Raw genomic sequence first — 26,164 nt, forward strand, 5'->3', positions numbered from 1 at the left:
TCTAGACTTGAATGAGTCGCACTTTGCACCAGTTAAACATTGAGAAGATGAAAGCCATTGTTTGCACCACTTGCCACAAACTTCCCATCTTGCCATTGATTCCAGCACTTTCACCACTGTCTCGGGTTGAACCAGACCATTTGCTACTTCGGTGTCCTATTTGACCTTGAGCTGAGCTTCCAAAGTCACAAAGGCCGCTTACTTCCTCATTAATAACCTGCTGTTAAAACTCTCATCCATGCCTTGGTTACCTCCAGATTCAACTATTCCAATGCTCTCCTAGTTGGCCTCCCATCCTCCATGCTCTAAACTTCACCTCATCCAAATCTATGCCTATATTCCTAGCCTGCACCTCGTCCTGCCCCCTCATCATTTCTGACCTTGCTAACCTGCATTGGCTTCTGATTCCCCCAATGTATCCAATTTAAAATTCTCATCCTATCTGTTTAAATCCTTTCATGGGCTCACCCCTCCATATGCCTTTAACCTCATCCAGACGTACAACCACCTCAGAACTCTCCATTCCTATGACCCCAGTCTCTTGTGCATCCCCCTCCCTTCACCATATTATTGGTGGCTATGCCTTCAGCTCTTTTAATTCCCCCCCCCAAACTGCTTCATCTCTTTAAGATCCTCCTTGAAACCCACCTCTTTAACCAAGCTTTTGGTCACTCCTCATATATCCTTTGATTTTGTGTCCACTTTTGTCTGATTAAACCTCTGCGCAGCACTTTCAGACATTTTTCTACATTAAAGGCATTGTATAAGTGCAAGTTTATAATATCATACAACTTTAATTACCAATTATCTCTAAACATACCTTTCTGGGTTGGGTGGGATATTTATTAGATTGCTTACAAATGGTGTTTGAGTTCAGCTGGAACTGATTGGTTGCAATTATGAGGTGTTATTAAATTGGTGGTTTTCCAGCATCTGTGCACCAACTGTTAAACCAGCTCCCTTATCCAGAAGATAGAATTACCTGCATAGACATGTAAAAAATATGGTCTATGATTTCACCATCGGGAACTAGCACTACCCTTCTGTGATCTGAACTAACTAAATCTGAATGTAAAAGTGCCTATGCTTCCATTTATATTGTGACACCGCGCTGCGAATCTGCATCACTTGGAGAGCAGTTGAAGACTGCAGTTGGCCATCCACCTCAAGGAGGCCATGAGGATTGTAGGTGTTGGAAACAGAAATATTACTGTCTTTAGGGTTCATTGTTGGGATAATATATAAACGATCTGTACAAAGCACCTGTTTGTCTGATCTAGGATGCTTAAAAGTGGAACTTGACTTGTCTTAACTCTACAATAGTAGTGCTTAATTAGTTGAAATTTGCCATTGCATTTGAAAGTCAAGTCAGCGTCATAAAATGTACATATTTGGCCTGTCAAAGTTAAAGCAGTAACTTGCAATTATGTTTCGTTTGTGATCTCTTTTACATCTGACACTTAAGGCAAAATGTTGTAGCTCAAATCGCTCACCTTTTCAGAGTACAGGTGCAGCGTTGAGAATCCGGAGTTCCAGAATCCGGACTCCAGGACGATCGGTGGCAGGGTCGTCCAGAATCCGTAAAATGTTTTACCAAATCCAGACCCGGTGACCCTGCTGACCTCGGGGTCCTGCCGCTGCCCGGCGCTCGCCTCGCCTCGCCTCGCCTCGCCTCACCACCGCTGACCTTACCTTGGGGCCTCCTTGGCGGGGCCCACCTGAATAACTCGGCGGGGCCGGCCCACCCGACACCATCCTCAGCAGGAATCCCCCCCCCCCCCCACCCCCTGGGCCTTTCTGACGTTCCGAAATCTGCAAATACCCAAACCTGGGCTTGGGTGTTTCCGGATTCGTGACGCCAGAAACAAATCAAAAGCCCGGAATCCGGAACGACTTCGGTCTCGAGGGTTCCGGATTTTAGGCGCTGCACCTGCATTTAGAATGTTGTGTGCCCAAATGAGTAGAGTTAAGTTTGTTTTTATGTCTCCGAAAAATGGCATGATTAAATGCATTTGGATACCTTTTATGTGGTAATCAGCATAACAAAAATAATGTTCCAAGCTTGTAAGGAATCCCAAGATAGTTTGAATACACAATTCACATTTTTATTCTCCCAACTAATTCTGAAGTATATTACACACTCTGATAATCTTCCTGGTTGTTATGTTTAAAAAGACACATCGAAAAAGATTGTGATGTGATGTTTCTGTTTTTGCCTGAGAAAGATACTAACTTCATTAAACAGTGTAAAGTACAAATTGAATGCCTTTATTAAGTTAACAGTTGGGAACATTTACGGAGACTCTCTTGTACCCCACTTCAAATGTTTGTTCTTTATTGTGTGAAGTATAGCCTTACAGTAGTTGCTGCTGTAAATTGCATTTGAAGATTAATCTTGTTGACCTAAGGTTGTTCGAAATTCCAATGAAAACATTTTACTGTGTATTTGAATCATTTCTGATGTCATTTGTCAGTCACTCCATCTTATATCAGCAAAACTGCATTTTATAATTGAACATAATTAAGTTTACAAAAGCTCTGTAGGTTCTTGTTGGTTTAGTAATTGTTGCCATCATGTTTAAACACTAAATTTTTAAATGTGCAACAAATAAAAACAACATAATTTTGCAATGTTTAAGATTAGCTAAAATTTAGATCTGTATTCCTATCATTTGTGGTTACAAATTTTAATGTATTATTTGATACAAGAAACCAACTTTACTCCACCCTTTAATGATTATCAGGTGTAAAATAAATGCTAACACATGAATGATAAGGAGTAGCGATCACATGTTTGAGGAACTCCGGATTGAGAGTTTTTATGAGGAACTTTATTTCTCCATTAGTTCTCTGTTGTAACTCAACCCCATTTTATGTTAGATGATCCAGTCACTGTTGGAGGCATTCAACCACCGCATCAAATTAAAACTGTACATCGATCACCTGACCACAATTTGCCTGGAGCGGAATCCACAAGTCTTGGCAGGATTGCCATCATTACCAGTCAACGAGGAAGAGGAGGATGAGGTTTCCCGGGAGCGTCAGTTGCAGAGTTTGACACCTGAACAGGTGAGATATTCTAATTACATCCTTCACAGAATTGTTTTGTATGTTGCAGTAATGCTCGAGATCCTACAGCCGGGGGAAGGCAAGATGTTCACAAAGTATTTAATCGACTGATAGAAATGTTAACTTTTCTTTAAATCAAGAATGACAAAGACTGATCACTGTGCTTTTCACAGTTGCTTGTAAGGCGGAGCATCTTTATTAGCTTAAAATTTGGTTGCTTAAGAGTGAATGAGCAAGCAACCTGCACCAGTTATGTTCGGGAACATTTACTTCTGACCTGAGCAATTTGTAGTATTAAATATTGAGAATGATATTCCTATTGTACTTAAGGATATTGAGAATGAGAATATGTTGGAGAATTTGTTACATAGGTATTTGACCTCTTCACCCAAGCTGTGCTGAGTAGTATCTGTAAATCGCAAAGAATCCATTGAAGTACTGCTCCATTGAAAATAAAGAGAGGTTTTCAGATTTTTGCTGCTTCACAATAATAAAAGTTAAGCAATCTGAACATATGCACCAGTGAGTACACAAAGCAACTTTGAGCTATTAAATAGCTCATTATGTAGCTTTTAATCCAGTCACATGGGAAACTACAAACTGTAACAACAGCTCATGAAATGTGAAACTATGGGAACAGCTGAGTAAATGCAAACACATTCTGATTTTAGAAAGCTGATAATATGAAAGATAACTGTGAGAGAACCCCTCTGTTGTGGTTACGTTGAAAAGTAGCTGGGTTTTTAAAAAAGTGAAACATTCTTTTATACATGCTCTAGAAAGAAGTAGTTTTTTTAAGCAAAGTTTTTAAATGAACTTTTACATTCTGATCCATGTTTGAGCCTTGTGCTCTATTTACGTCGGCTGGTTGTCATCAGCGGAAGATTTGCTGTCCATGGCAAACCAATAATGTAAACGGCGCTGCATTGCAATGGCCCCAACCACCACCGAACGCAATGTTTTCCGCAGTTGCTTTATTGGCAATAAAAGCAAAACATGTGATTGCAGCTGGAAGCAGCTATGTTTTTTTTTGACTGCTGACAGGCTGAGCAGCTTATCCTGCCCATACAGGATAGTGAAGCAGTTAATGTGCTCACTGGCACTTACAGACCTTTCCAGCCATTGCAAGAAGCTATGTTTGCTAACAATATATTAGCACACCAAAACATTGTAACAACCACCTGCCTTACAGTTGGGAAGCAAAATTGGTTGCTGTAAGACCATATTTGGTACAACATCCAGGACCTGGAGCACATAGTGTAGAACTGCTTCCTGATGTGGCCATTGTTTATTTTTTCCAAGCAATGCAGTTACAGAACTCAAACCAAAAAGTCAAGAACTGCAGACATTCTGTGTCTCTGAAATTTCTTGGAACACAATGGGCGGGCTCTTACTCAGGTATATGGTGTCTGATACGCAGTGGTCCAAGTTAATATTTCTTGAAGTATTTATTTGAAAATACCGACTTATTGATCACATGTTGAATCTGTCAACAAGAAATAATTGCATTGTTTTAACCCCTGACCTTAACAGGATACGAATCCTTGTTAGTCTTATATAATAGAATCTATACTTTTGCCTGACATTAACATTGTATATCCACAAATTGTCAGGCTTCTCAATGAACAAAATTATTTTAGTACACTAAAGACCTCAAAAATGTGTAGGATTATGAGAAATCCTGTTTTAACTCATTTGCTAATATTTGCAAATTTCTTTGGGAAAACAATTAAATTCAAACTTTGTCTGTTTTACTCAACTTTGTAATCCAGAAACAGCTGTTAGCCCACTTCTGGGTTAATTTTAGGATTGCTGCAGAACTGTAGTATGATTTTGGAATGTCGGAAAGCAAGCCCAGTGCTCCTCCAACTTCAGCCGAGCATTTCCAACACTCCTCCAACTTCGTAACTGAATCAAATGTTTAACTGAAATAAAATGTTATTACTACAATATACTGCTTCCCAGCAAGCAGTCTTTTCACACTTTCCATCATACGAAGAGGGTGAGAGAGCTGCCCACTGGGAGAGCAGCATACTGTTGTAATGAAGTTTTTATTTCAGTTACGTGCTTGACTCAGCACTGAAATTGGAAGAGTGCTGGATTCAGCAGTTGATATTCCCAGGTTATTTTAATGCATCATAACACTTTGAAAATGAGCACAGGAACAAGCTAATAACTACTATTGTTCTGAGGTATGGGTAACCCATTTGTAGATTATAAAGCTAAATACATAATATGAGCAAGTTTAAACTTCAATTTGTTACACAAAGAAGTGAAAAATACTTGGGGTAAAACTTCAAGTCAGATTTTTGTCGGCCTTCCATGGAATATTCCTTTAAAAGAATAAGAATTATGGATAACGCATTGATACTTAAGAGTTAATAATGGTGTTGGCTTTGAAGATTTTAATTAGGTTATCAATAAGCACATTACCGATTCTATGGTTGGTGCACAAGTTACCTTTGACTACCTGCACATCTGGCTATATATACTAACTTCCACATTACCAGGCATTCGATTCAAATTCACCCTCATTACCACAGTTCCTCTTCCCCAGGGCCAATAAGCTTGCCAGCACCACCGTAATAATTGTACAAATGCGCTCTGTCATTAGTCAGACATCTTCCTCACCTAGATCCTCAGAAACAAATACTTACCATTAAATTAGCAGAGACCAAATAGTCCCTCTAGATCATCAATAATTAGTGTCCTCTGAAAAAGACCAAGTGATAATTGATGTGATAGTGTAACAATAGCTCCAGCTACAGAAAGGAGGATGGTGAATGCAGATTATGGTGGCATTTTGACACAGTGGCTGTATTCTTTCCCTGCTCATGTGCATTGCCATTCTTCACTTAAAAGCCCATTCCAATGAGAAATTATAGAAATTGGGCAAAGATTCTGTTTTTTGAGTTCTAGTTCAAATAGCTTCATTTTGGTCATTTTAGACTTTAAATTGTATTGTGTTATTATTTCAAATAATGAACCAAAATAAATTAAAATGATTTCAAAATTATAACTCACTACTTTTACAATACCTTTTACTGTGTATCAATTGAATAGAAATTGAATTACTTGTATAAATATATTATACAAACAATACTGCTTGTCTGATATCCAGACCTGGATGAGCCGCATAATTCTGCAGTCAAATATTGGGAGCAATCATCTTCAGTCCCCGCCATGAACTCTATGCTTGTCACCAATTCCTGTCTTTAGTTAAACTGGAATATCCTATTTGACCCAAAGTTGAGTTTCCAATCCCATATCCTCTCCCTTTCAAAAAAAAACACTTCCTTTCACCTCCATAACATTGCCCGTCTCCATCCTACCTGCTCCTGAAAGCTTTATCCATATCTTTGTTACCTCCAGACTCAACTATTCCAGTGCTCTCCTGGTCAGTTTCCTCTCCTCCAATCTCCATAAAGTTCAGCTCATCCAAAATTCTGCTGCCTGTAACCTATCCCACACCAAGTCCCGTTCACCCATTGGTCCTGCGCTCTCTGACCTGCTTTGACTCTCAGTCCCCTCACGCCTCCAATTTAATATTCCCATCCTCAGATTTAAATCCATTCATGACCTCGCCCCGCATTATCTCTGTAACCTCCTCCAGACCCACAACTATCCCAGATGACTCTGGTTTCCTTCCCTAAACCTCTCCGTCTCTTTTCTAAACTCTCGACCCTCCAAAACATGTCCCTATCCCTCCAAATATCTATTTCTTTGGCACCATGTTGATTTTTGTCTGATTATGCTTCAGCATCTTGGGGCATTTTTCTAAGTTAAAGCCACTATAAAATGCAAGTTGTTGAGGAGGATAACGATGAAGTGGAAGATGAATTTCGATTCAAGTCCATCCATATTCTGCAGAACTCTGCCCCAAGATCCTTTGCCCCAACCCCCCTCAATATCTCAACAAAAGCAACATACTGCGGATGCTGGAAATCTGAAATAAAAACAGAAAATGCTGGAAGTACTCAGCAGGTCAGGCAGCATCTGTGGAGAGAGAAACAGAAACCTTGCATAGTGATGTCCAGGACATGACGTGGTGTAAATCCAAAATACTGTTTCTAGTTAAATCATAACCTAGAACCATAGAAGTTTATGCACAGAAGGGGGTTCTATGCCAGCTCATCATCCCTATGCCAGCTCTTTTGCTAAAACAATTCATTGCCCTGTATTTTTTGTCAACTTCAAATATTTATCCAATTTTGCATTAAAAGGTTCAACGATTTCTGTCTCAACCCTGTAACAAAGCATTTCATGCTCGAACAGTCTTCGGTGTGAAGAAATTTCTCCTCGCTGAATCCTCACACTGAATCCTCTCTCTGCACTCTCATTGACTTTCATGTCCATTCTATAATGGAGCAATCAAAACTGCACACAGCACTGTAACCAATGTTTTATATAAATTAATCATTACATCTTTACTTTTAGTGATAACTTTAAAGTTAAAACCTCTTGTTGCTAACTCCCCAACAAGAGGAAATCGTTTTTCTCCATCTTCATAATTTTAAAAACCTCCATGAAATTTCCTCTTCGCCTTCTCTGCGCCGGTGGAAATAGTTCTGGCATCTCGAGTCTCTCCGCATAACTATAGTTCCCCATCCCTTGCATAATCCTGCTGAATCTACACTCTGCACTCTCATTGGCTATAATGGAGCATCCAACACTGCACACAGCACTGTAAGCTAACCAATATTTTATATAAATTAATCATTACTTATTTACTTTTGTACTCTCTGCCTCATCTATAAAACATAAAATTATATTGCTCTTTTTTATGGCTTTATTTACTTGCACATCAGCACTTCCAGAGAATTATGTTTTTCAATCCCTATGTTTCTCTGTACATCCATATCCTTCTGTGTCTTTCCATTGTATATACTCCCAACTCTTGGTTTTTTTTTCTCCCAAAAATAAATCACCTCCGACTTAACCACAGTAAATTTCATCTGCCACCTGCTTGTCCATTCCATTAACCTATGCCTTCCAAAAGTATTTTACTGTCCTTGTCACTGTTGCCAAAATGCCCATTTTTGTGTCGTCACAATTACAAGATTGTGTTCCCTATACTGTACTCAAATCCAAATGGATTTTATATACAGAGACCAACCATCACAACAACTTACATTTATATAGCACCTTTAACCTAATACAACGTCCCAAAGCATTTCACAGGGGTGTTATCAAAAAAGAATTTGACACCAAGACCTATAAGGAGGTGTTAGGGCAGATGGTTGAAGAGGTCGGTTTTAAGGAGCATCTTAAAGAAGGAAAGAGAAGTGGAGAGGCAGAGAAATTTAAGGAGAGAATTTCGGAGCCTGGGACCTAGACAGCTGAAGGCATGAGTGCTAATGGTGCAGCATTTAAAATCGGGAATGTTACAAAGGCCAGAATAGGTGGAGCGCAGAGGTCTAGGGGGATTATAGGGCTGGAGGAGATTTCAGAGGTAAGAAGGTGCGAGGCCATGGAGGGATTTGAAAACAAGGATAAGAATTTTAAAATCGAGGCGTTGCTTAACTGGGAACCAGTGCAGGTCAGCGAGCACAGGGGAGATGGGTGAGCGGGACTTGATGCGAGTTAGCACACGGGCTGCATAGTTTTGGATAACCTCAAGTTTATAGAGGGTAGAAATAGGGAGGCCAGCCCAGGAGTATGTTGGAATAGTCAAGTCTAGAGGTGATAACGTCATGGATGAGGGTTTCGGCAGCAGATAAGTTGAGGTAAGGACGGAGATGGTCGATATTACAACGGTGAAAATTGGCAGTTTTAGTGATAGAACGGATATGAGGTACGAAGCTCAATAGTGATCAAATATGACACTGCGGTGGCGAACAGACTTGATCATGAGAGATCGAATCAGTGGAAAGGGAATGGAGTTTGTGGCATGAACCAAAGAAATGGCTTCGGCCTTCCCGCTATTTAATTGGAGGAAATTTCTACTCATCCAGTGCTGGATGTGGACATGCAGTCTAATAGCATAGAGACGGTGGAGGGTTTGAGAGCGGTGGAGGAGGATTAGAGTTGGGGATCATCAGCATATATGTGCAAACTCACGGTGTGTTGCCCGATGATGTCACTGACAGGCTGCATATAGATGAGAAATAAGAGGGGGCCAAGGATCGATCCTTGGGGGACACCAGAGGTGACAGTGCGGGATCGGGAAGAGAAGCCATTGCAGGTGATCCTATGGTTATGGCTGGAGAGATAGGAATGAAACCAGGTGAGATTTATCCCACCCAGCTGAACAATGGTGGAGAGGCATTGGAGCAGAATTTTGTGGTCAACCGTGTCAAAGGCTGCAAACGGGTCCAGAAGGACAGGAAGTGATAGATTACCTTTGTCGCAGTCAACTAGGAATTCATTTGTGACCTTGGTAAGAGCAGTTTCAGACCTGTGGCAGGGGCGGAAGCCTGATTGGAGAGATTCAAACAAGGAGTTCTGGGAAAGATGGGAGGCGACAACACGTTCAAGAACTTTGGAGAGGAAAGGGTGTTTGGAGATGGGGCGCTGGTTTTTAAGAACGGAGGGGGTCAAGGCTTTTTCTTGAGAGGGATGATGACGTCAGATTTGAAGGAGAGGGGGACACTACTTGAGGAGAGAGAACTGGAGCCAGGAAGAAAAGTTGGTTTGCCAACAATTTAGTAGGAATAGAGTTGAGAGAGCAGGTGGTTGGTCTCATTGACAAGATGAGTTTTGAAAGGGCAAGAGGAGAGATAGAAGAGAAATATGCAAATTTAGGGTTAGGAAAACGAAGAGGAGTGTAAGGTCCAGTGGGCTTGGGGAAGGGAGGGAATTGAAAGCAGAAGCAGTTGAATGGATGTTGTCAGTCTTTTTAACAAACAAGTCCATGATCTCACACTTATTGTTGGAGGTGAGGGAGGAGGAGGCAGGGGAAGATGGTTAGTGGTGGAGAAGAGAAGCCTGTTATTTTTACTGCCCTGGATGATCTTAGAATAGTGGGCAGTTTTAGTGATGGAGAACAGGAGTTAGCAGTGCATGATATGACCTAGCCAAATCTGATGATGGATGATTAGACCAATTGTCCACCAAAGATGTTCAAGTCTGTGTCCCTTGGACTTAAGTGAGTGCAGATGAGGGGTATACCAGGGGGAACGACTAAGGTGTGAGAGTGTAATCATTTTAATGAGGACGAGGACATCAAAGGTGGTGGCGAGGGTGTGATTTAGTAGCTGCAGAGATGTCATGAAGAATTGTAGGCCAAAGGACTAGGTAGTTGAAATTAGAAAGTGCAGTGATAAAGGACTTGAGGGAGAGGGGAATATGGGTAGAGTGTGACATAAGGAAATGGTTCGAAATTGTCTTATTGGAGATGGTTATGGAAGGGATGGCGAGGCCACGTGAGATAAGATTGAGGGGATGGCCGTGTATATGGGTGGGGGAGTTGACATTAAGGGAGGAAAGGAGGGCAGTGAACTCAGAGGAGAGGGAGCAAGAAGAGTTGAGGTGGAGTTTTAAATCACCGAGGATGAGAAGTCACTGACTGCAGAGGGAGGAATGCAGAGAAGATAACTCATTGAGAAAATTAGAGTGATATTTGAGTGGGTAGTATTTCCTTATTCTGTAAAATGCAAAAGTGGACCTAGCACTAACCTGGGGTGCAATGCTTCCAACCTTTCAATCCAATCCACACCCATTGCCCCTGTTTGTTTTCTCTCTATAGGCCTACTGTCTATTCATACTGCTGCATTTCTTCTTGTATCATATACTTGAATTTATCAAATTCCTTCTGAAAATCCCTGTACACTAAAAGGAGTTTCCTCGCTGTCTTTCCAGTTCATATTCAGGGCAAGTTAAGTTTTGTGACAGGAAATTTGAGCAGAAGCTGTTTCCGCCTGTTTTCCAAGGCAAAGAACAAAAAGGGCCACTGTACAGCAAAATTCTAAAAGGACAAAGGGTGTTAAAAAAACAAGCCTGAAGGCTTTGAGTCTTAATGCAAGGAGTATCCGCATTAATTGTGCAAATATATGTTAATAAATATGATGCGATTGGGATTACGGAGACGTGGCTCCAGGATGATCAGGGCTGGGAACTCAACATTCAGGGGTATTCAACATTCAGGAAGGATAGAATAAAAGGAAAAGGAGGTGGGGTAGCATTGTTGGTTAAAGAGGAGATTAATGCAATAGTTAGGAAAGACATTAGCTTGGATGATGTGGAATCTATATGGGTAGAGCTGCAGAACACCAAAGGGCAAAAAACGTTAGTAGGAGTTGTGTACAGACCTCCAAACAGTAATAGAGATGTTGGGGAGGGCATCAAACAGGAAATTAGGGGTGCATGCAATAAAGGTGTAGCAGTTATAATGGGTGACTTTAATATGCACATAGATTGGGCTAGCCAAACTGGAAGCAATACGGTGGAGGAGGATTTCCTGGAGTGCATAAGGGATGGTTTTCTAGACCAATATGTTGAGGAACCAACTAGGGGGGAGGCCATCTTAGATTGGGTGTTGTGTAATGAGAGAGGATTAATTAGCAATCTCATTGTGCGAGGCCCCTTGGGGAAGAGTGACCATAATATGGTGGAATTCTGCATTAGGATGGAGAATGAAACAGTAAATTCAGAGACCATGGTCCAGAACTTAAAGAAGGGTAACTTTGAAGGTATGAGGCGTGAATTGGCTAGGATAGATTGGCGAATGATACTTAGGGGGCTGACTGTGGATGGGCAATGGCAGACATTTAGAGACCGCATGGATGAATTACAACAATTGTACATTCCTGTCTGGCGTAAAAATAAAAAAGGGAAGGTGGCTCAACCGTGGCTATCTAGGGAAATCAGGGATAGTATTAAAGCCAAGGAAGTGGCATACAAATTGGCCAGAAATAGTAGCGAACCTGGGGACTGGGAGAAATTTAGAACTCAGCAGAGGAGGACAAAGGGTTTGATTAGGGCAGGGAAAATGGAGTACGAGAAGAAGCTTGCAGGGAACATTAAGGTGGATTGCAAAAGTTTCTATAGGTATGTAAAGAGAAAAAGGTTGGTGAAGACAAACGTAGGTCCCCTGCAGTCAGAATCAGGGGAAGTCATAACGGGGAACAAAGAAATGGCAGACCAATTGAACAAGTACTTTGGTTCGGTATTCACTGAGGAGGATACAAACAACCTTCCGGATATAAAAGGGGTCAGAGGGTCTAGTAAGGAGGGGGAACTGAGGGAAATCTTTATTAGTCGGGAAATTGTGTTGGAGAAACTGATGGGATTGAAGGCCGATAAATCCCCAGGGCCTGATGGACTGCATCCCAGAGTACTTAAGGAGGTGGCCTTGGAAATAGCGGATGCATTGACAGTCATTTTCCAACATTCCATTGACTCTGGATCAGTTCCTATGGAGTGGAGGGTAGCCAATGTAACCCCACTTTTTAAAAAAGGAGGGAGAGAGAAAACAGGGAATTATAGACCGGTCAGCCTGACCTCAGTAGTGGGTAAAATGATGGAATCAATTATTAAGGATGTCATAGCAGTGCATCTGGAAAATGGTAACATGATAGGTCCAAGTCAGCATGGATTTGTGAAAGGGAAATCATGCTTGACAAATCTTCTGGAATTTTTTGAGGATGTTTCCAGTAAAGTGGACAAAGGAGAACCAGTTGATGTGGTATATTTGGACTTTCAGAAGGCTTTCGACAAGGTCCCACACAAGAGATTAATGTGCAAAGTTAAAGCACATGGGATTGGGGGTAGTGTGCTGACGTGGATTGAGAACTGGTTGTCAGACAGGAAGCAAAGAGTAGGAGTAAACGGGTACTTTTCAGAATGGCAGGCAGTGACTAGTGGGGTGCCGCAAGGTTCTGTGCTGGGGCCCCAGCTGTTTACATTGTACATTAATGATTTAGACGAGGGGATTAAATGCAGTATCTCCAAATTTGCGGATGACACTAAGTTGGGTGGCAGTGTGAGCTGCGAGGAGGATGCTATTAGGCTGCAGAGTGACTTGGATAGGTTAGGTGAATGGGCAAATGCATGGCAGATGAAGTATAATGTGGATAAATGTGAGGTTATCCACTTTGGTGGTAAAAACAGAGAGACAGACTATTATCTGAATGGTGACAGATTAGGAAAAGGGAAGGTGCAACGAGACCTGGGTGTCATGGTACATCAGTCATTGAAGGTTAGCATGCAGGTACAGCAGGCGGTTAAGAAAGCAAATGGCATGTTGGCCTTCATAGCGAGGGGATTTGAATACAGGGGCAGGGAGGTGTTGCTACAGTTGTACAGGGCCTTGGTGAGGCCACACCTGGAGTAGTGTGTACAGTTTTGGTCTCCTAACTTGAGGAAGGACATTCTTGCTATTGAGGGAGTGCAGCGAAGATTCACCAGACTGATTCCCGGGATGGCGGGACTGACCTATCAAGAAAGACTGGATCAACTGGGCTTGTATTCACTGGAGTTCAGAAGAATGAGAGGGGACCTCATAGAAACGTTTAAAATTCTGATGGGTTTAAACAGGTTAGATGCAGGAAGAATGTTCCCAATGTTGGGGAAGTCCAGAACCAGGGGTCACAGTCTGAGGATAAGGGGTAAGCCATTTAGGACCGAGATGAGGAGAAACTTCTTCACCCAGAGAGTGGTGAACCTGTGGAATTCTCTACCACAGAAAGTAGTTGAGGCCAATTCACTAAATATATTCAAAAGGGAGTTAGATGAAGTCCTTACTACTCGGGGGATCAAGGGTTATGGCGAGAAAGCAGGAAGGGGGTACTGAAATTTCATGTTCAGCCATGAACTCATTGAATGGCAGTGCAGGCTAGAAGGGCTGAATGGCCTGCTCCTGCACCTATTTTCTATGTTTCTATTAGATCGCTTCTGTCAAGGCCACTCACACCTTTTGGCTCTTCCCCTGATCTGCCCAAGTGCCCTCAATTAAACATATGGTAATGCAGGTCAGTGGCTTTTATGCCCTTAATGCACTCAGGATAACTTAGGTCGAGATTTATCTGGCATACCTGTTGCCAGGATCAGCTGAGACATGCAACAGTGTTTGTGAACTTGAAGAGTCTAGAGAATCTGATTAGTGATTTCTGGAACTAATAAACATTTTACTAGCGATTTTACTCTTTTGCTATTCTGCCAAGACAGACTTAGAAATTGTTTCCCACTGCTGGCAAATTCTCCCCGCCCCAACCCAAACCTCTACCCATATGAGTGCTTGTCCTGAGCAGGAATGGCATTCCCCATGGGCATACCTTTGAATGCAATTTTCATGGGGGGGTGAGAGGAGGAGCAGTCGTACAAGGGAGAGTCAGGCAGCATTGAAGTGCAAGATCCCAAATTCACCCCCCTCCCCACTTCCCTCCATAACCGGAGTTCATAGTGAAGGGTTAGTTGTACAAGTGCCCCTTTTAAAATGGTGAACAATGTGCTGGTGGGCAAGAAAGGAAAAGGAGCGTATCCTATGTGTTACCTTGCCTCTTCTGGTGAGGTTATTAAAGTTCTTGTGGCACTGGTCTGCAGTCCTGGTGGTGAGCAAATCGGTGCTCAGTACCACCTCCATCCAGGTGGCACGACTATGATTCCTGGTGGATTTCCTGGCATAAAACCCAGCAGTCTGCATCTTCTATTTCTTCCAAGAGGCCTTGGACATTCAAGTTTGTGAAATACTGGATGGTTCATCTGTGCCATACCTCATTGCCTTGTTTAGCTGCTTGTTCCAATGGCTCCTATAGATATTCTTCAAAAATGTGAGTGGAATGATGAGACATGTAGTAAAATCTTCTGAGAGTCAAGTGACTGAACCAAGTACTGCTCCTTCATACCTGGTTGTCTGCTGCTGAAGTATTCAACCAAAAGTGTTTTTTTAAAAGCTTCATTTTAATTTCCATGCACTCCAGCAGATTACACCCGTTTACACAGGATTTATGTCAATCACTACTCTAATGAATATGCAAATGAGTTGATAGAGGAAACCTTCATGCAAGTACCTCTCCTGACCAATTGTTTTCCATTGGCAAATAAATTCACCGCTACATCTAATACATTCTTTTTATGTATCTAATTGGCCAGTTCTTCAGAAAAAACGATTACATTTGTCAAACATGTCTTACCTTTATCTAGTCCATGTTGGCTGTCCTTGATTAACCCATGCATTTCTAACTGCTTTTGGATATTATCTTGCATTATGAGGCCTGAAATTGCACTCCGCACGGGTGTGTACGAGCTGCGCAAGCGCCTGTGGGGTCCCGCAAGTTCCGGGATTAGATATGCAAGTGCCTAAACCTGGAACGTGATCTGTCAAGAAATCTCTTGATATGGAACTCACAAGTATGAATGGGGATCCCCCTACTCCGATAGGTTGTGCCGGCCCATGTGATCCCAGTGAGGCGTATACTCCTGGGATACGTGTGCCCCTAAGCTAGCCTTCGTGTAGAGCCCTGGGATCGCAAATCTCCGAACCTCCGGGACTACCAGGTACTTTCGTAGAAGCGTTTGTGGTCGGAGGCATCCGCCCGCGGGAAATTCCGACCACAATTTCTGGGGCCATGGTCTTTAATAGTTTGCCCACAACTGACGTTAGACTTTGGGGCCGAAATTGGTGAACTTATTGCCCGCGGACCTACGATATACTGCCCAAAATTGCGAAATTGATCAAAAAATACCGACGTACCGCCCAACGGCAAATTCATCAGTGACATACTGCCGGGCGCTATGTAAACTACAATGCTCCTCCACCTCCTCGACCCAGCGATCTATTCCTCCCCCCAACGATCTATTTCTCTTTTTCCTCCCCCCCCCCCCCCCCCCACCGAGATATAGTCCTCCCCCCAGCGATCTAGAATTGGGCAGTCCACCAATTTCAGCCCCTAAGTGGTTTATAGTTACCCGGTTTATCCTTCTCTCCCTTCTTGAACAAGTACAGGTTCAAACAGATAAAAAGCAAAGTTAAAATTGACGTCCGGAAGCTGCTCCCACAAAGAGCGATCAATACATTGAATGGAGTAGAGTCGATAACCTTGCAATCATATAAGAAATTGAAGCATGCTGTTATGAGAGGACTATAGATTTTTCTTGATCTAAGATGGACCTAAATAGCCTTTCCTGCTCCTATTTACCTTGCCTGTTTATCTGACCCCCACCCCCCAGTGGATTGTGCCATCAAATTCATCACAACTGTTGGTTCCCATTATATACAACCATAAGATTATAAACCATGACATTGGAAAAGTAACATTGTAAATAATAGTCAACCATGGTATCCTTGTTTGTAACAGTAATAAAAGTTTAAGATTGCAATGAATACATGAACAAACTAATTTTTTTAAAGTTATTGAACATGTATTAATAGTACTGAGGATAGTGCTATAAGAGACCATACAAGGGGACAATTATAGTAAGAAACTGAGCATTTTGAAATGAATAAATAACCACGGATGAAGGATTTGAACAAGTGGCGAAGATGGTAAATATATTACATGGCCAAGTTAAGTTTTTTAACCTAAAGGGGAATGTCATGAAAAATAAAATAGTTTCCAGTTAATTCCTCTGTTTTCCTGTCTAAAGAACCACAGTTGCATTAGTGTTGTCTTTGCTATTATTAAAACAGGATTATTGCCCTCATACTTTCAATGAACCAAGGCAGTTGACCCCTAGTGTCGTTAAACCAAACATTCATAAATACACTGGGAATATTGGCTGCTGATTGTCCATGACCATGCACTAGATTTCTCTCCTGCTTTGACCAGTAATTGAGCCTGGGGGTATACTTGAACAGTGACTGCATTCGTTTCTGGCAGTGGTAGAAAAATTATTTCTCCCCCTTGGTTTCAAGTTACCTCTAGTGTGTAATAATGCATGTTATAACACCCTCTGCACACTCTTTCAATTCACTTGAGGCAATATTCTTTTATTTATGACATTTTTCTACTGTGAAACAGATACTAAATTAAGCATTGAAGCTTAGTTGAGAATTTGTGGATCGCTGAACTGGATTTAAAAACCATCCATGGTATCCTGGAAGGAATGCTGTTGCATGAAATTGTATGCAAGTTATTAAATCCCCTGTTTGTCTGTGCTAATTGATGGAGAAGATTGTACATAATTGCACATGTTTAGTTCTGCTGATGTTTAACATATTTGTAAGTCCTTCCCTGAAAGTAAAAATAAAATCTACTAACTAAAATTTCATCTGACAAGCTAAATGAAGTGATGCAGTAAGAAATCTTCATGAATGAAGACTTATGTGATTACAGATTGTTCAGGCCTTCCTTGCCAGTGGAAAAAAATATGCAATTTCCCCAGTGAGTATTTTCATGCAAAATATGTTCATAAAATAAAGAAAGAAACAACGAGCATTGATATAGCATCTTTCATGGCCTCAGGGCATCTCAAAGTGTTTCACAGCCAATGAAATTCTTTTGAAGTGTAGTCACTGTTGCAATGAAAGGAAATGCGGAAGCCAATTTACATGCAGCAAGGTCCCACAAACAACAATATCAATGACTGGGTAATCTGTTTAGGTAGTGTTAGCTGAGGATAAATTTTGGCCAGTACATCAGGAAAACTTCCCAGCTGTTGCTTGACTATTGCAGAGAAGTGGAGCTGAGCCCATGATCAGATCAGACATGATCTTATTAAAAAGCGGAGCAGGCTCGAGGGGCTAAATGGCCTACTTCTGCTATTTCTTATGTTCTTATGCCATGGGATCTTTTGTGCCCAACAGAGAGGGCAGATGAGGCCTTGGTTTAATGTCTCACCTGAAAGACAACACCTCTGACAGTGCCTCAGTTCGGCATTGAAGTGCTGTACTGTAGATTATGTGCTAAGTCTCTGGAATGGGGCTTCACTTTCTGGAGGTGAAATTAGTCAATCTCAGTAACAAAAAAATGGGCTGATAGCGAATCAGCAGCTTGTTTTACATTGCACCCAATTTTCTTTTCCATTGTGGTAAGGCAAATCACGTGTGGTGTAAAACAGGTTGCTGATTCGCTCTTGACCCATTTTGTGCTACTGCCGTTGACCAATTTCACCCCCTCTGACTCAGAGGTGGGAGTGCCATCAATGAGCTAAGGCTGACACAAACAAAAAGGAAAAGAAAGACTTGTATTTATAAGCACCTTTCACAACCTCAGGATGTCCCAAATGCTTTACAGCCAACAACGTACTTTTGATGTAGTCACTGTTGTAATATGCTTTACCTCAAATTACTCCCAACTCCATTGGTGGATCGATAAAGAGCAGTACTTGATCCTAGTGTTTAAAATACTGTTTTCAGGCATAAGTGCAAGTGTGGAAGGACAAAATATATAATTGTACTGCTGTGTTTTTCACAGTTCATACAGTATGCTTGATTTTCATCTATCCCATGCTTTACTGGAATGCTCATGACGACACTGCATTGGAAAGAACCAACTGCCTGCTTAAGGCATATCTCATCCAGCTGCATCATTCTGGCAGAACTTAAATCGGAATGCAGCTTGTAGTTAACTTCCTTTTTGTTTTGCAGTTTTTTAGGAAGCACACTTATTTTTTAATTACTAATAATTCCAAGTCTCCGTCCCAGTTAAAACCTTGATTTAATTTGATAAGTTCTATTCGTACCTTAGGAAGGATGTCAAAGCCTTAGACAGGATGCAGAGGAGATTTACTAGAATGGTACCGGGGATGAAAGACTTCAATTACGTGGAGAGACTAGAGAAACTGCGGTTGTTCCCCTTCGAGCAGAGAAGGTTAAGGGGAGATTTGATCATGGTGTTCAAAGTCATGAAGGATTTTAATTGAGTAAATAAAGAGAAACTAAGAAAATGTTTAAAGGGTTATGGGGAGTGGGCGGTTAAGTGGAGCTGAGTCCACGGCCAGATCAGCCATGGTCTTGTTGAATGGCGGTGCAGGCTCAAGGGGCTAGATGGCCTACTCCTGTTCCTAATTCTTAAGTTCTTATTAATGTTGGGGAAGTCCAGAACCAGGGGTCACAGTCTAGGGATAAGGGGTAAGCCATTTGGGAGCAAGATGAGGAGAAACTTCTTCACCCAGAGAGTGGTGAACCTGTGGAATTCTCTACCACAGAAAGTTGTTGAGGCCAATTCACTAAATATATTCAAAAAGGAGTTAGATGTAGTCTTTACTACTAGGGGGATCAAGGGGTATGGCGAGAAAGCAGGAATGGGGTACTGAAGTTGCATGTTCAGCCATAAACTCATTGGGAAGGGCCGAATGGCCTACTCCTGCACCTATTTTCTATGTTTCTATGTGTAGTCACTGTTGTAATATAGAAAACACAGCAGCAAATTTGCACACAACAAAGTCCCATAAACAGAAATGAGATAATGACCGGATAATTTGTTTTAGTGATGGTGAGGGATAATTATTGGTCAGGCAGTCGTCTTCGAATAGTGTCACGGGATATTTTACGTCCAGCTGAGAGAGCAGGTGGGGTCTCGGTTTAACTTGTCATTCAAAAGATGGCACCTGTGACAGTGCAACACTCCCTCAGTACTGGAGTGTCAGCCTAGAGTTCGTTCTCAAATCTCTGGAATGGGACTTGAACCTATGACCTTTTGATTCAGAGGCGAGAGTGCTATCGCAGAGTCATGGACGACACCTAATAATCAATATGATATGGCATTGAATCATATGAACCAGGAAAGTTCAAAGTGCAAGCCTTGGCTGTATTGATTCAGATGTTCACAATTGAGGTGGCATTGGTTATAACAATTGGTGTTCGTGCCCTAACCTAAGGAAGATGAAAGATTGTGTGGAATTCCTGCTCCAGATTGCTCTCCAGTGTTCCTGGAAGTGGCATTTGTGAGCACAGTGAGGAAAGGCTTGGGCTCATCTATGAAAGCCTCTCAGTTGTGTCCAGGCTCACACATGGAGAATTCCCATTTGGGCAATGTGTTGCGAAGCTGCTACTGCTACCAGTGGAAATTAACTCAAACATTTATGAGGAGAGTAGGGGTAAGGGATAATGATTTTGATATGGGCAAATTACAAATATTTCAATTGTTATTCGGGCATATGAGCTGACCTTTTGCCAGCATGAAATAGCTTCCTTCTTGAAAATGTCATCAACATTAAAACTCCACCTTCCTTGTGTGATCAATTTACTGTGAATAGAACGAAACTGATCATTGGATTTTATCTCAATAGATTGTTACTGACCAAATTTTTCTGTAAACTAGATGTAACTAGAAACTTTGAGTGCAGTAGAATAGCTAGTGTAAACTTCCTCGGTGACATTAATTACAGTAAAGGAAGTTAAGGGAGCTTTCTCTTCGTTCACTTGGATAACCGATGGAATATTGCAGTGTTCAGCCTTTTCTAGGCTACGGTGGAATGATGAAGTTGTCAACAAAAATGTACTGGAAGAGGATTAAAGATTTGCAGTGTGCTGAAACTCAGTATTGATGTATTACTGTGTAGTGCCATGGAGTTGAAAGATGCAAGTTTCACTGTGCTATGGTGCCAAGCAGTAGCTTTAGGTACAAATCCAGTCGAGTCATGGTTTGGCCTGTATTCTGCATATTCTAGAGCAACATTTGAGCAGCCTGGGAGCAGGCCATCCTTCCACTCTCTTGGCCACAGTTATTGGCCTCAATATTAAACGCTCCACGCCAGGTCGGGGGGTGGGTATTAAATCCTAAAAAAATGGGAAATGCTTCTCCAACGCGTTGTCGTTATATGGCGGCAAATAGCAAAACATGCAGGTGTCCCGTCATGGAGAGGCGGAACACCTCATTAACATACGTAAATCAGATTCTCTCTCTGCCATTGGAGGCTGGTTTAAATTTACCTGCTGCCGCCTAGGTTTCCTAGGGAACCTGGCCTTTTACAACACTCCTTGTAGGGCAGGAGAAGCAGGACTGCTTTACCAGCCCCTCCCCACTGCCCCTGGCCACTCAAGGATGACTTCGACCTCCCTTCTGCTGACCTTGGCTACATTCTAGCCCCTGCTGCATTCGACAACCTGTCCCCCTCTCCCCCGCCCCCACCCGCCAAGCCCCAATCTGTAGCATAGAAACATAGAAAATAGGTGCAGGAGTAGGCCATTCGGCCCTTCGAGCCTGCACCACCATTCAATAAGATCACGGCTGATCATTCACCTCAGTACCCCTTTCCTGCTTTCTCTCCATACCCCTTGATCCCTTTAGCCGTTAAGGCCATATCTAACTCCCTCTTGAATATATCTAACGAACTGGCATCAACAGCTCTCTGCGGTAGAGAATTCCATGGGCTAACAACTCTCTGAGTGAAGAAGTTTCTCCTCATCTCGGTCCTAAATGGCTTACCCCTTATCCTTAGACTGTGACCCCTGGTTCTGGACTTCCCCAACACCGGGAACATTCTTCCTGTATCTAACCTGTCCAGTCCCGTCAGAATTTTATATGTCTCTATGAGTTCCCCTCTCATCCTTCTAAACGCCAGTGAATACAGGCCCAGTCGATCCAGTCTCTCCTCATATGTCGGTCCCGCCATCCCGGGAATCAGTCTGGTGAACCTTCGCTGCACTCCCTCAATAGCAAGAACGTCCTTCCTCAGATTAGAAGACCAAAACTGAACACGCTATTTCCAGGTGAGGCCTCACCAAGGCCCTGTACAACTGCATTAAGATCTCCCTGCTCCTATACTCAAATCCCCTAGTAATGAAGGCCAACATGCCATTTGCCGCCTTCACCACCTGCTGTACCTGCATGCCAACTTTCAATGACTGATGTACCATGACACCCAGGTCTCATTGCACCTCCCCTTTTCCTAATCTGCCGCCATTCAGATAATATTCTGTCTTCATGGTTTTGCTACCAAGGTGGATAACCTCACATTTATCCACATTATACTGCATCTGCCTTGCATTTGCCCACTCGCTTAACCTTTCCAAGTCACCTTGCAGCCTCTTAGCATCCTCCTCACAGCTCACACCGCCACTCAGCTTAGTGTCATCTGCAAACTTGGAGATATTATATTCAATTCCTTCATCTAACTCATTGATGTATATTGTAAATAGCTGGGGTCCCAGCACTGAGCCCTGTGGCACCCCACTAGTCACTGCCTGCTATTCTGAGAAGGACCCGTTTATCCCTATTCGCTGCTTCCTGTCTGCCAACCAGTTCTCTATCCACGTCAATACATTACCCCCAATACCATGTGCTTTAATTTTGCACACTAATCTCTTGTGTAGGAGCAAGTCAAAAGCCTTTTGAAAGTCCAAATACACCACATCCACTGGTTCTCCCTTCTCCACTCTACTAGTTACATCCTCAAAATTCTAAAAGATTTGTCAAGCATGATTTCCCTTTCATAAATCCATGCTGACTTGGACCGATCCTGTCACTGCTTTCCAAATGCGCTGCTATTTCATCTTTAATAATTGATTCCAACATTTTCCCCACTACTGATGTCCGGCTATAATTCCCTGTTTTCTCTCTCCCTCCTTTTTTAAAAAGTGGGATTATATTAGCTACCCTCCAGTCCATAGGAACCGATCCAGAGTCGACAGACTGTTGTAAAATGATCACAAATGCATCCAGTATTTCAAGGGCCACTTCCTTAAGTTCTCTGGGATGCAGACTATCAGGCCCTGGGCATTTATCGGCCTTCAATCCCATTAATTTCCCTAACACTCTTTCCTGACTAATAAGGATTTCTTTCAGTTCCTCCTTGCTAGACTCCGGATCCCTAGTATTTCCGGAAGGTTATGTGTCTTTCTTTGTGAAGACAGAACCAAAGTATTTGTTCAATTGGTCTGCCATTTCTTTGTTCCCCATTATAAATTCACCTGATTCTGACTGCAAGGGACCTACGTTTGTCTTTACTAATCTTTTTCTATTCACATACCTATAGAAGCTTTTGCAGTCAGTTTTTATGTTCCCAGCAAGCTTCCTGTCATACTCTATTTTCCCCCTCCTAATTAAACACATTGTCATCCTCTGCTAAATTCTAAATTTTTCTCAGTCCTCAGGTTTGCTGCTTTTTCTGACCAATTTATATGCCTCTTCCTTGGATTTAACACTATCCTTAATTTCCCTTGATAGCCACGGTTGAGCCACCTTCCCCATTTTGTTTTTATTCCAGACAGGGATGTACAATTGTTGAAGTTCGTCCATGTGATCTTTAAATGCTTGCCATTGCCTATCCACCGTCAACCCTTTAAGTATCATTCGCCAGTCTATTCTTGCCAATTCACGTCTCATACCATTGAAGTTACCTTTCCTTAAGTTCAGGACCCTAGTCTCTGAATTAACTGTCACTCTCCATCTTAATAAAGAATTCTACCATATTATGGTCACTCTTCCCTAAGGGGCCTCGCACAACAATTAGTCCTTTCTCATTACACATCACCCAGTCTAGGATGGCCAGCTCTCGAGTTGGTTCCTCGACATATTGGTCTAGAAAACAATCCCTAATACACTCCAGGAAATCATCCTCCATCGTATTGCTACCAGTTTGGTTAGCCCAATCTATATGTAGATTAAAGTCGCCTATGATAACTGCTGTACCTTTATTGCACGCATCCCTAATTTCTTGTTTGATGCTGTCCCCAACCTCACGACTACTGTTTGGTGGTCTGTACACAACTCCCACTAGCGTTTTCTGCCCTTTGGTATTCCGCAACTCTACCCATACAGATTCCACATCATCCAAGCTAATGTCCTTCCTTACTATTGCATTAATTTCCTCTTTAACCAGCAACGCTACCCCACCTCCTTTTCCTTTCTGTCTATCCTTCCTGAATGTTGAATACGTCTGGATATTGAGTTCCCAGCCTTGGTCACCCTGGAGCCATGTCTCCGTAATCCTAATTATATCATATTCATTAATTGCTGCCTGCGCAGTTAATTCGTCCACCTTATTATGAATACTCCTCGCATTGAGGCACAGAGCCTTCAGGCTTGCCCGTAGCCTTCCCACGGTTACAATTGCCGGGGACCGTCCCCAGTTGCGGCCTCGTACCACTAGTTTTCTCGATTTGGCCAGCTTCCAAAAATGATAATGAGGTCCTGCTGTTAAATTTAGCAGGACCTCCGCATCACCAGCCTTGCTGGATTTTCTCCCGCATGACGGCGCTCCCCCGCACCCTCCTCGCCTCCCGATAAATATCAGGGGCCATGATGTAGTCTGGCAAGATCGAAGCAAAGCAACAGGGACAAAATAAACTGAAGAAATTAGAATATAAGTGGTGTAGGACGTAATATGTGAAGACCAGTAAATCCCAGGTTCGATCCCTGGTCTTGGCTGATATCAGTTGGGCTAGCAGTACACCCCTTATCATTGACTTGGATGTCCTGGATGAGAGAGGTGAAAAATAACCAGGGTGCTACCCTGTGACTTTTTAAAAAAAATGTTCTTCTTGGGATGAGGGTACTGACGAGGGCACATTTATTGCCTATCTCTAGTCATCCTGAAAAGGTGATGGTGGGCCTTCTCCTTGAACCACTGCAATCCTTGTGCTGATGCTGCTCTCACGATGGTGTTCGGTGGGGTCTTCCAGATTATTGACCCAGCAATAATGAAGGAATAATGATAAATATCCAAGTCTGGATGGTGTAAGGCTTGGAGGAAAACTTGTAAGCATTAATGTTCCCATGATGTTTGATCTTGCTGCACGTGTCTTCCTAGGCGGTAGAGATTGCGGGGCTGGGACATGCTGTTAAAATAAACTTGGTGAAACCACTGCTGAAACGACATGTAATTGGACATGGGATGAAGACGGATCAGACTGTGTTGTGGTGGTCCCATGATGGAATACTGTGCCAACACACGCTGTTTCAGCTCACACATGAAGAATGATCAATTGATTGAGGTTACTATAGGATTCCCAGCAATAGTTCTTGCCTTCATGCAAAGTGATTAAATAGAGAAAAATTGTGTTTGTACGCTTAAAACAAAGATTTTTATGGATAGCCAGTTACAGTGCCATAAATTTGAAAATGGGAGAAAATAGCTTTTAGATTAATTTTGATCTTACTGGATTTCATTTTAATATACTACAACTTGCCAATTTATTATTATACTAAATTGCTGCTATTTAAATAATTGTAGTATACACTTGAAAAAGTAGCATATTAAATATAATTTGTTTAATATGTACTGTAGAACTTTTTATATTTGAGAGAAAATCATTTTTGCTATTTTTACAAGACCCCCTGATCTGGAAAAAATATTATTGTGGATAATGTGGACCTCTATACAGCACAGAGCATGTAGCATAATGTAAAACTTCCAACAAATATGTACATGTCCTGTCCTGCACACCTTCCTTTGCACAATATAAACGGTTGCACAATATCAGTATCTGTAGTATAGAATTCTACAGTGTAGAATGTTAATAAGGGAACTATAGAATTGAACATGTATTTGGCTTTACATTCCGGTTTACATTTTAAATTTAATTCTGATGCAGTTGGCAATGCTTTTCTAACCTCAACAAAGGAGCAGGGTCATCTTGATCATCATTAAAATATCCTTTAAAATTAAATTAGTCTCGCATATTGTCAGTCCAGATAAACTTCTGGTTCAAAATAGTGCCCTACAGTATTTGGCCTTCTAACAATGTTTGCTTCTAATATGGATTGCACAAACTACAAGGTTCACAGCTGTTTTTAGGTTTTAAAATGAATGTCTCGACATGTCCTGAAGCAACAGCGCTCTATTGGCATTTTTCTTCTAATAGACAGATGTTAAGTGTCCCACAAAAACACCAGTACGTGTGCTCTATTAGTCTAGGTGAAGTCTCTGACTTTTTTCAACATTATTTGAACCGTGCCAGTCAAAAAATGGCGCATGAACTAAATACATGCAGGTCTAGCATAAAGTGTTGGTGTGCAGACACGAACTCCTCTGTGTATATAGATTCAAATTAGAACATCTTTTTACTGCTGTCAGGTTTTTATCTGTTCAGAAATGGACTAGTGGTGAGTGCTTTGTTGCACAGTCTATCTGGAATGTTCAATAATTACTGACAGTCAGCTAAAACCTTACTGCACAAATATTGCTTCCACTCAAATTTCCTTCACCAGCACCTGTAGTGCGTGCCATTCCTTGGCTGGCTGCAAAAAACAAGCATATCATTTAACAAGTTAAATGACGATCAATGTCGAGGTGCCAGGTGTGCTGGAGACATGTTAGAGAGGTCTAGGCC

General features: G+C 42.0%; 1 protein-coding gene across 1 annotated transcript in view; it reads left to right on the top strand.

The window, feature by feature from the left end:
* The window catches only part of LOC139277180 (ERC protein 2), a 918,863-nt gene that overhangs the window by 813,409 nt on the left and 79,290 nt on the right, over nucleotides 1–26,164 (top strand). Inside the window, exon 16 of the mRNA XM_070895293.1 lies at nucleotides 2,881–3,069. Coding sequence (XP_070751394.1) covers nucleotides 2,881–3,069 — 189 coding nt within the window. The remainder of the gene's footprint in view (nucleotides 1–2,880; nucleotides 3,070–26,164) is intronic.

This window comes from Pristiophorus japonicus, chromosome 12, assembly GCF_044704955.1.
Source record: "Pristiophorus japonicus isolate sPriJap1 chromosome 12, sPriJap1.hap1, whole genome shotgun sequence".
Classification (NCBI taxonomy): Eukaryota; Metazoa; Chordata; class Chondrichthyes; family Pristiophoridae; genus Pristiophorus; species Pristiophorus japonicus.